The sequence below is a fragment of the Procambarus clarkii genome, chromosome 15 (genome assembly GCF_040958095.1).
Source record: "Procambarus clarkii isolate CNS0578487 chromosome 15, FALCON_Pclarkii_2.0, whole genome shotgun sequence".
Classification (NCBI taxonomy): domain Eukaryota; kingdom Metazoa; phylum Arthropoda; class Malacostraca; order Decapoda; family Cambaridae; genus Procambarus; species Procambarus clarkii.
Window position 1 is genome coordinate 29,086,018 of NC_091164.1, and position 12,082 is coordinate 29,098,099.

At 39.7% G+C, this 12,082-nt stretch overlaps 1 protein-coding gene across 1 annotated transcript; it reads left to right on the forward strand.

Annotated features, from left to right (window-relative positions):
- Nucleotides 1–8,472: 8,472 nt before the first annotated feature.
- Nucleotides 8,473–11,134, forward strand: LOC138365044 (uncharacterized). The gene is made up of 3 exons (XM_069325146.1): nucleotides 8,473–9,532; nucleotides 9,689–10,247; nucleotides 10,753–11,134. The coding sequence occupies exons 1-3, from the start codon at nucleotides 8,473–8,475 to the stop codon at nucleotides 11,132–11,134; spliced, it is 2,001 nt and encodes a 666-aa protein (XP_069181247.1).
- The last annotated feature ends 948 nt before the right edge of the window (nucleotides 11,135–12,082 follow it).

Genomic DNA, 12,082 nt, shown 5'->3' on the forward strand with positions numbered 1-12,082 from the left:
CATCAAGAAAGGTGATAGGGAGGAGGCACTTAACTATAGACCTGTATCACTGACAAGCATCCCCTGTAAAATACTTGAAAGAATAATTAGGCTACGACTGATTGCACACCTGGAGAACATTAGGTTTGTGAACAAACATCAGCATGGGTTCTGGACAGGGAAATCGTGCCTAACAAACCTTCTGGAATTCTATGATAAAATAACGAGAATAAGACAGGACAGAGATGGTTGGGCAGACTGCATATTTCTGGACTGCCAAAAAGCCTTTGATACAGTACTGCACATGAGACTGCTGTTCAAGCTCGAGAGGCAGGCGGGGGTGGGGGGAAAGGTCCTAACATGGATAAGGAACTACCTAACAGGAAGGAGCCAAAGAGTTACGGTAAGGGGCGAGAAGTCGGACTGGCGAACAGTAACAAGTGGAGTACCACAAGGATCGGTGCTGGGACCAATTCTATTTCTTGTATATGTTAACGGCATGTTTACAGGCGTAGAGTCCTACATGTCGATGTTTGCGGATGACGCAAAGTTGATGAGAAGAGTTGTGACAGATGAGGATTGCAGGATCCTCCAAGAGGACCTGAACAGGTTGCAGAGATGGTCAGAGAAATGGCTACTGGAATTCAACAAGAGCAAATGTAAAGTTATGGAAATGGGACTAGGAGATAGGAGACCAAAGGTACAGTACACAATGAAGGGGAACAGCCTACCTGTAACGACGCGTGAAAGAGACCTGGGGGTGGACGTAACACCTAATCTATCTCCTGAGGCACATATAAATAGGATAACGACAGCAGCGTACTCTACACTGGCAAAGGTTAGAACATCATTCAGAAACCTAAGTAAGGAGGCATTTAGGGCGCTTTACACTGCCTACGTAAGGCCAGTCTTAGAGTATGCCGCCTCATCATGGAGTCCCCATCTGAAGAAGCATATAATGAAACTGGAAAAGGTTCAGAGGTTTGCAACGAGACTCGTCCCAGAGCCCGAGGGATGGGGTATGAGGAGCGCCTGAGGGAACTGTGCCTTACGACACTAGAAAGAAGAAGGGAGAGGGGGGACATGATAGGAACGTATAAGATACTCAGAGGGATTGACAGAGTGGACATAGACGAAATGTTCACACGGAATAGTAACAGAACGTTGGGACATGGATGGAAGCTTGAAACTCAGATGAGTCACAGAGATTTTAGGAAGTTTTCTTTTAGCGTGAGAGTAGTGGGGAAATGGAATGCACTTCAGGAACAGGTTGTGGAAGCAAATACTATTCATAATTTTAAAACCAGGTATGATAGGAAAATGGGACAGGAGTCATTGCTGTAAACAACCGATGCTCGAAAGGCGGGATCCAAGAGTCAATGCTCGATCCTGCAGACACAACTAGGTGAGTACAACTAGGTAAGTACACACACACACACACATACACACGCACACACACACACACACACATACACACACACGCAAACACACGTACACGCATGCACACACACATGAACCAACACACACACACACATTGCTGGTAAGGTGCTCCAGTGGATAAGGGAGTACCTAAGTAATAGGAAGCAGAGAGTTGCGGTGAGGGGTGAGACCTCCGATTTGCGTGAAGTCACCAGTGGAGTCCCACAGGGCTCTGTACTCGGTACTATCTTGTTTCTGATATATGTAAATGATCTCCCGGAGGGTATAGATTCATTTCTCTCAATCTTTGCGGACGATACCAAAATTATGAGAAGGATTTGGACAGAGGAGGACTGTTTGAGGCTTCAAGAAGACCTAGACAAGCTGAAGGAATGGTCGAACAAATGGTTGTTAGAGTTTAACCTAACCAAATGTAATGCAATGAAGATAGGTGTAGGGAGCAGGAGGCAAGATAAAAGGAATTTCTGGGAGATGAAATACTTCAAGAGTCAGAGAGAGAGAGAAAGATCTGGGGGTTGATATCACGCCAGACCTGTCCCCTGAAGCTCATATCAAGAGGATAACATCAGCAGCATATGCCAGGTTGGCTAACATAAGAACGGCCTTTAGAAACTTGTGTAAGGAATCTTTCAGAACATTATATCCCACATATGTCAGACCAATCCTGGAGTATGCGGCTCCAGCATGGAGTCCATATCTAGTCAAGCATAAGACTAAACTGGAAAAGGTTCAAAGGTTTGCCACCAGACTAGTACCCGAGCTGAGAGGTATGAGCTACGAGGAGAGACTACGGGAATTGAACCTCACTTCGTTGGAAGACAGAACAGTTAGGGGGGACATGATCACCACATTCAAGATCCTCAAGGGAATCGACAGGGTTGATAAAGACAGGCTTTTTAACACAAGGACACACGCACTAGGGGACACAGGTGGAAACTGAGTGCCCAAATGAGCCACAGAGATATTAGAAAGAACTTTTTTAGTGTCAGAGTGGTTGACAAATGTAAAGCATTAGGAAGCAATGTGGTGGAGGCTGACTCCATACATAGTTTCAAGTGTAGATATGATAGAGCCCAAAAGGCTCAGAAACCTGTACACCTGTTGACTGACGGTTGAGAGGCGGGACAAAAGAGCCAGAGCTCAACCCCCGCAAGCACAACTAGGTGAGTACAACTAGGTGAGTACACACACACACACACACACACACACACACACACACACACACACACACACACACACACACACACACACACACACACACACACACACACACTCTCAATGTTTGCGGACGATGCCAAAATTATGAGAAGGATTAAAACAGAAGAGGACTGTTTGAGGCTTCAAGAAGACCTAGACAAGCTGAAGGAATGGTCGAACAAATGGTTGTTAGAGTTTAACCCAACCAAATGTAATGTAATGAAGATAGGTGTAGGGAGCAGGAGGCCAGATACAAGGTATCATCTGGGAGAGGAAATTCTTCAGGAGTCAGAGAAGGAAAAAGACTTGGGGGTTGATATCACGCCAGACCTGTCTCCTGCAGCACATATCAAGCGGATAACATCAGCGGCATATGCCAGGCTGGCCAACATACGAACGGCATTCAGAATCTTGTGTAAAGAATCATTCAGAACTTTGTATACCACATATGTCAGGCCAATCCTGGAGTATGCAGCCCCAGCATGGAGTCCATATCTAGTCAAGGATAAGACTAAACTGGAAAATGTTCAAAGGTTTGCCACCAGACTAGTACCCGAGCTGAGAGGTATGAGCTACGAGGAGAGACTACGGGAATTAAACCTCACTTCGCTGGAAGACAGAAGAGTTAGGGGGGACATGATCACCACATTCAAGATTCTGAAGGGGATTGATAGGGTAGATAAAGACAGTCTATTTAACACAAGGGGAACACGCACAAGGGGACACAGGTGGAAACTGAGTGCCCAAATGAGCCACAGAGATATTAGAAAGAACTTTTTTAGTGTCAGAGTGGTTGACAAATGGAATGCATTAGGGGGTGATGTGGTGGAGGCTGACTCCATACACAGTTTCAAGTGTAGATATGACAGAGCCCGATAGGCTCAGGAATCTGTACACCTGTTGATTGACGGTTGAGAGGCGGGACCAAAGAGCCAGAGCTCAACCCCCGCAAACACAACTAGGTGAGTACAACTAGGTGAGTACACACACACACACACAGCATCTTGTATACCACATATGTAAGACCAGTCCTGGAGCAGTTGTGCATGTTGTGGTGAATGTTTTCGTGAATGTTGTGGTGAATGTTGTCTTGAATGTTGTGGTGCATGTTGTTGTCAATGTTGTTGTGAATGTTGTGGTGAATGTTGTCTTGAATGTTGTGGTGAAAGTTGTGGTGAATGTTGTAGTGAATGTTGTGGTGAATGTTGTCTTGAATGTTGTGGTGAATGTTGTTGTGAATGTTGTTGTGAATGTTGTGGTGAATGTTGTCCTGAGTGTTGTGGTGAGTGTTGTCTTGAATGTTGTTGTGAATGTTGTGGTGAATGTTGTGGCGAATATTGTGGTGAATGTTGTGGTGAATGTTGTGGTGACTGTTGTTGTGAATATCGTCTCGAATGACGTTGTGAATGTTGTGGTGAATGTTGTCTTGAATGTTGCTGTGAATGTTGTCTTGAATGTTGCTGTGAATGTTGTAGTGAATGTTGTAGAGATGTGGCGAATGTTGTCTTGAATGCGGTGGTGAATGTTGTCTTGAATGTGGTGGTGAATGTTGTCTTGAATGTGGTAGTGAATGTTGTCTTGAATGTGGTGGTGAATGTTGTCTTGAATGTTGTGGTGAATGTTATCTGTTGTCATGAATGCTGTGGTGAATGTTGTGGTGAATGTTGTCTTTAATGTTGTTGTGAATGTTGTAGTGAATGTTGTGGCGTCGTCACCCTATCCTCACTGGATTTTGAAGAAGCCATAAACAGTATGCCTATGCACTCTGCACCAGGCCCGGATTCTTGGAACACCATATTCATAAAGAACTGTAAAAAACCACTATCGCAGGCCCTCCACATTCTGTGGAGACAAAGCCTAGATACTGGCGTTATTCCTGATATACTAAAAACAGCACAGATAGCACCACTTCATAAAGGAGGAAATAAGGCAGAGGCAAAAAATTACAGACCGATAGCACTAACATCGCACATCATAAAAAATTTTGAGAGAGTGCTAAGAAGTAAGATCACAAAATACATGGAATCACAGCAACTCCATAACCCCGGACAACATGGTTTCAGAACAGGGCGCTCTTGCCTGTCACAGTTGCTGGACCACTATGATATGGCATTAGATGCTATGGAAGACAAACAAAACGCTGATGTAATTTACACAGATTTCGCAAAAGCTTTTGATAAATAAAACCATGGTGTTATTGCACATAAAATGCGTTCAAAAGGAATTACCGGAAAAATAGGCAGATGGATCTACAATTTCCTGACCAACAGAACCCAATGTGTAATAGTCAACAAAATAAAATCCAGCCCATCAACCGTGAAGAGCTCAGTCCCCCAGGGTACTGTGCTTGCTCCAGTACTTTTTCTCATCCTCATATCGGACATAGACAAGAATACAACCTATAGCACTGTATCATCCTTTGCAGATGACACTAGGATCTTCATGAGAGTAGGCAACATAGAGGACACGGCGAACCTCCAGTCAGATGTAGATCAGGTCTTTCTATGGGCTACAGAAATTAATATGGTGTTTAACGAAGATAAGTTCCAGCTCATGCGCTATGGAACTTGAAAATGAAAATATGAAAATATAAAAACGGAAACCACGTACAAAACTCAGGCAAATCATAACATAGAACGAAAAGGCAATGTAAACTATCTGGGTGTACTCATGTCGGAAGACCTTACCTTTAAAGAACACAATAAAGTAGCCGTCACAACTGCAAGAAAAATGACAGGTTGGATAACAAGAACTTTTCACACTAGAGATGCTATACCGATGATGATACTTTTCAAAACGCTTGTGCTCTCTAGAGTGGAGTACTGCTGCACAATGACAGCACCTTTCAAAGCTGGAGAAATTGCTGACCTGAAGAGCGTGCAGAGATCCTTTACTGCTAGAATCCACTCAGTAAAACATCTAAACTATTGGGACCGACTAAAGAGCCTAAAACTGTACTCCCTTGAGCGCAGGCGGGAATGGTACATAATAAAACCTGCTGGTCCCAAACCTGCACACAGAAATAACATCACATGAGACCAGAAGACATGGCAGGATGTGCAGAATACCCCGTTGAAAAACAACTGGTGCAACTGGTACTCTGAGAGAGAACTCTATCAACATCAGAGGCCCGAGACTGTTCAACACGCTTCCACTACACATAAGGGGCATAACTGGCCGACCCCTCACAGTGTTCAAGAGAGAACTGGATAAGCACCTCCAAAGGATACATGATCAACCAGGCTGTGACTCATACGTCAGGCTGCGAGCAGCCGCGTCCAACAGCCTGGTTGATCAGTCCGGCAACCAGGAGGCCTGGTCGACGACCGGGCCGCGGGGACGCTAAGCCCCGGAAGCACCTCAAGGTAAGGTAAGGTGGTTAATGTTGTAGTGAATGGTGTGGTAAATGTTGTAGTAAATGTTATGATGAATGTTGTAGTGAATATTGTGGTGAATGTTGTTGTGGATGTTGTCCTGAATGTTGTCTTTAATGTTGTTTTGAATGTTGTAGTGAATGTTGTGGTTAATGTTGTCGTGAATATTTTAGTAAATGTTGTGGTGAATGTTGTGGTGAATATGGTCTTGAATGTTGTTGTGAATGAAGTTATGAATATTGTCCTGAACGTTGTCTAGAAAGGTTTGCTGAATGTTGTCTTGTATGTTGTTGTGAATGTTGTCTTGAATGTTGTGGTGAATGTTAAAGTTAATATTGTGGGTGAATGTTGTGGTAAAGGTTGTATAGAATGTTGTGGTGAATGTTGTCTTGAATGTTGTCATGAATGTTGTCTTGAATGTCGCAGTGAATATTGTGGTGAATGTTGTGGTGATTGTTGTTAAGAATGTTGTGGTGAACGTTGTCTTGAATGTTATGGGGAATATTGAGGTGAATGTTGTTACGAATGTTGTTGTGAATGTTGTTATGAATGTTGTGGTTAATGTGTTGGTGAATGTTGTCTTTAATGTTGTTGTGAATGGTGTCTTGAATGCTGTGGTGAATGTTGTGGTTAATATTGTAGGTGAATGTTGTGGGAAATGTTGTATTTAATGTTGTGGTGAATGTTGTGGTGAATGTTGTCTTGAATGTTTTCATGAAAGTTATGCTGAATGTTGTCTTGAATGTTGTGGTGAATGTTGTGGTTAATATTGTAGGTGAATGTTGTGGTGAATGTTGTGGTTAATATTGTAGGTGAATGTTGTGGTGAATGTTGTGGTTAATTTTGTAGGTGAATGTTGTGGTGAATGTTGTATTGAATGTTGTGGGGAATGTTGTCTTGAATGTTGTGGTGAATATTGAGGTGAATGTTGTGGTGAATGTTGTTACGAATATTGTGTTGAATGTTGTTATGAATGTTGTGGTGAATGTTGTGGTGAATGTTGTGGTGAATGTTGTGGTGAATGTTGTTGTGAATGTTATCTTTAATGTTGTTGTGAATGTTTAGTTTAATGTTGTGGTTAATGTTGTGGTGAATGTTATCTTGAATGCTATGGTAAATGTTGTGGTGAATGTTGTCTTGGATATATAGGTTAATATTGTCGTGAATATTGTGATGAATGCTGTCTTGAATGTTGTTGTGAATGTTGTGGTGAATGTTGTCTTGAATGTTGTGGTGAATGTTGTGATGAATGTTGTTGTGAATGTTGTTGTGAATGTTGTTGTGAATGTTGAGGGAAATGTTGTTTTCAATGTTGTGGTAAATGTTGTGATGAATGTTGCCTTGAATGTTGTGGTGAATGTTGTTGTGAATGTTCTTGTGAATGTTGTAGTAAATGTTGATGTGAATGTTGTGGTGAATGTTGTGGTGAATCTTGTGGCGAATCTTGTAGTGAATGTTGTCTTGAAAGTTGTGGTGAATGTTGTAGCGACTGTTGTATTGAATGTTGTATTGAATGTTGTAGTGAATATTGTGGTGAATGTTGTCTGGAATGTTGTGGTAATTGTTGTCTTGAATGTTGTGGTGAATGTTGTGGTGAATGTTGTGATGAATGTTGTGGTGAATGTTGTGGTGAATGTTGTCTTTAATGTTGTTGTGAATGTTGTAGTGAATGTTGTGGTTAATGTTGTGGTGAATGTTGTAGTATATGTTGTAGTAAATGTTGTGATGAATGTTGTGGTGAATGTTGTTGTGGATGTTGTCCCGAATGTTGTCTTTAATGTTGTTTTGAATGTTGTAGTGAATGTTGTGGTTAATGTTGTGGTGAATGTTGTCGTGAATGTTTTAGTAAATGTTGTGGTGAATGTTGCCGTGAATGTTTTAGTAAATGTTGTGGTGAATGTTGCCGTGAATGTTATAGTAAATGTTGTGGTGAATGTTGCCGTGAATGTTTTAGTAAATGTTGTGGTGAATGTTGTGGTTAATGTTGTGGTGAATATGGTCTTGAATGTTGTGGTGAATGAAGTGATGAATTTTGTCCTCAACGTTGTCTAAACAGTTTTGCTGAATGTTGTCTTGTATGTTGTGATGAATGTTGTCTTGAATGTTGTGGTGAATGTTGTCTTGAATGTTGTCATGAATGTTTTCTTGAATGTCGCAGTGAATATTGTGGTGAATGTTATGGTGATTGTTGTTCAGAATGTTGTGGTGAACGTTGTCTTGAATGTTGTGGTGTACGTTGTCTTGAATGTTGTGGGGAATATTGAGGTGAATTTTGTTACGAATGTTGTTGTGAATGTTGTTATGAATGTTGTGTTGAATGTTGAGGTGAATGTTGTCTTTAATGTTGTTGTGAATGTTGTCTTGAATGCTGTGGTGAATGTTGTGGTTAGTATTGTAGGTGAATGTTGTGGTAAATGTTGTATTTAATGTTGTGGAGAATGCTGTCTTGAATGTTGTTACATATGTTATTGTGAATTTTGTTATGAATGTTGTGGTGAATGTTGTGGTGAATGTTGTCTTTAATGTTGTGGTGAATATTGTGGTGAATGTTGTTGTGAATGTTATGGTGAATGTTGTGGTGAATGTTGTAATGAATGTTGATACGTATGATATTGAGAATGTTATTATGAATGTTGTGGTGAATGTTGTTTTGATTGCTGTGCTGAATGTTGTTGTGAATTTTTTGGTGTATGTTGTGGTGAATGTTGTCTTTATTGTTGTGGTGAATGTTATCTTTAATGTTGTGGTGAATGTTGTTTTGAATGTTGTCTTGAAAGCTGTGGGGAATGTTGCGGTGAATTTTGTGTTTAATGTTGGGGTGTATGTTATGGTGAATGTTGTCTTGAATGTTGTGGTGAATGTTGTGGTTAATGTTTTCTTGAATGCTGTGGTGAATGTTGTGGTGAATGTTTTGGTGAATGTTGTGATGTATGTTGTGGTAAATGATGTTTTGAATGTTGTGTTGAATTTTGTCTTGAATGTTGTGGTGAATATTATCTTGAATGTTGTCTTTAATGTTGTAGTGAATGTTGTGGTTAATGTTGTGATGAATATTGTCTTTAATGTTGTGGTGAATGTTGTGGTGCATGTTGTGGTGAATGTTGTGGTGAATGTTGTGGTGAATATTGTGGTGAATGTTGTCTTGAATATTGTGATAAATGTTGTGTTGAATGTTGTGGCGAATGGTGTGGTGAATGTTGTGGTTAATGTTGTTTTGAATGTTGTGGTGAATGTTATGTTGAATTTTGTCATGAATGTTGTGGTGAATGTAGTCTTGAATGTTGTGAATGTTGTATTGAATGCTGACTTAAATGTTGTGGTGAATGTTGTCTTAAATGTTGTGCTGATTGTTGAGTTGAATAATGTCTTGAATATTGCGGTGAATGTTGTCTTGAATGTTGTGGTGAATGTTGTCTCGAATTTTGTGGTGAATGTTGTTGTGAATGTTGTGGTGACTGTTGTGGTAAATGTTCTTTTGAGTGTTGTGGTGAATTTTGTCTTGAAAGTTGTGGTGAAAGTTGTGGCGAATGTTGTGGTGATTGGTGTGTTAAATGTTGTGGTGAATGTTGTGGTGATTGTTGTGTTGAATGTTGTGTTGAATATTGTGGTGAATGTTGTCTTCAATATTGTGATGAATGTTGTGTTGAATGTTGTTGCGAATGTTGTGGTGAATGTTGTGGTTAATGTTGTCTTGAAAGTTGTGGTGAATGTTGTGGCGATTGTTGTGTTGAATGTTGTGCTGAATATTTTGGTGAATGTTGTCTTGAATGTTGTTGTAAATGTTTTTGTGAATATTGTGGTGAATGTTTTTGTAAATGTTGTTGTGAATGTTGTTGTGAATATTGTTGTGAATGTTCTTGAGAATGTTGTTGTGATTGTTGTCTTGAATGTTGAGGTGAATCTTGTGGTGAATCTTGTGATGAATGTTGTCTTGAGTGTTGTGGTGAAAGTTGTCTTGAATGTTGTTGTGAATGTTGTGGTGAATGTTGTGGTGAATTTTGTCTTAAATGTTGTTGTGAATATTGTGGTAAATATTGGGGTGAATTTTGTCTTGAATATTGTGGTGAATGTTGTGGTGAATGTTGTCTCGAATTTTGTGGTGAATGTTGTTGTGAATGTTGGGGTGAATGTTGTGGTAAATGTTCTCTTGAGTGTTGTGGTGAATGTTGTCTTGAAAGTTGTAGTGAATGTTGTGGCGAATGTTGTGGTGATTGGTGTGTTGAATGTTGTGGTGAATGTTGTGGTGATTGTTGTGTTGTATGTTGTGTTGAATATTGTGGTAAATGTTGTCTTGAATATTGTGATGAATGTTGTGTTGAATGTTGTGGCGAATGTTGTGGTGAATGTTGTGGTTAATGTTGTCTTGAAAGTTGTGGTGAATGTTATGGCGATTGTTGTGTTGAATGTTGTGTTGAATATTGTGGTGACTGTTGTCTTGAATGTTGTTGTAAATGTTGTGAATATTGTTTTGAATGTTTTTGTAAATGTTGTTGTGAATGTTGTTGTGTTGTGAATGTTCTTGAGAATGTTGTTGTGAATGTTGTCTTGAATGTTGAGGTGAATCTTGTGGTGAATCTTGTGATGAATGTTGTCTTGAGTGTTGTGGTAAAAGTTGTCTTGAATGTTGTTGTGAATGTTGTGGTGAATGTTGTGGTGAATGTTGTCTTAAATGTTGTTGTGAATATTGTGGTAAATATTGGGGTGAATTTTGTCTTGAATATTGTGGTGAATGTTGTCTTGAATGTTGTGGTGAATGTTGTAGCGAATGTTGTATTGAATGTTCAGTGAATATTGTGGTGAATGTTGTCTGGAATGTTGTTGTAATTGTTGTCTTGAATGTTGTGGTGAATGCTGTGGTGAATGTTGTCATGAATGTTGTGGTGAATGTTGTCTTTAATGTTGTGAATGTTGTCGTGAATGTTGTGGTTAATGTTGTGGTGAATATTGTGGTGAATGTTGTTGTGGATGTTGTCCTGAATGTTGTCTTTAATGCTGTTTTGAATGTTGTAGTGAATGTTGTGGTTAATGTTCTCGTGAATGTTTTAGTAAATGTTGTGGTGAATGTTGTGGTTAATGTTGTGGTGAATATGGTCTTGAATGTTGTGGTGAATGAAGTTATGAATATTGTCCTGAACGTTGTCTAGAAAGTTTTGCTGAATGTTGTCTTGTATGTTGTGGTGAATGTTGTCTTGAATGATGTGGTGAATGTTAAAGTTAATATTGTGGGTGAATGTTGTAGTGAAGGTTGAATAGAATGTTGTGGTGAATGTTGTCTTGAATGTTGTCATGAATGTTGTCTTGAATGTTGCAGTGAATATTGTGGTGAATGTTGTGGTGATTGTTGTTAAGAATGTTGTGGTAAACGTTGTCTTGAATGTTATGGGAAATATTAAGGTGAATGTTGTTATGAATGTTGTTGTGAATGTTGTTATGAATGTTGTGGTGAATGTTGTCTTTAATGTTGTTGTGAATGTTGTCTTGAATGCTGTGGTGAATGTTGTGGTTAATATTGTAGGTGAATGTTGTGGTAAATGTTGTATTTAATGTTGTGGTGAATGTTGTCTTGAATGTTGTTACGTATGTTATTGTGAATGTTGTCTTTAATGTTGTGGTGAATGTTGTGGTAAATGTTGTCTTGAATGTTTTCATGAAAGTTTTGCTGAATGTTGTCTTGAATGTTGTGGTGAATGTTGTCTGGAATGTTGTGGTGAATGTTGTGGTTATTATTGTGGGTGAATGTTGTGGTGAAAGTTGTGGTTAATATTGTAGGTGAATGTTGTGGTGAATGTTGTATTGAATGTTGTGGTGAATATTGTCTTGAATGTTGTGGTGAATATTGAGGTGAATGTAGTGGTGAATGTTGTGGTGAATGTTGTTACAAATATTGTTGTGAATGTTGTTATGAATGTTGTGGGAATGTTGTGGTGAATGTTGTTGTGAATGTTATCTTTAATGTTGTTGTGAATGTTTGGTTTAATGATGTGGTGAATGTTATCTTGAATGCTATGATTATAAAGGTGAATGTTGTCGTGAATATTGTGATGAATGCTGCCTTGAATGGTGTTGTGAATGTTGTGGTGAATGTTGTCTTG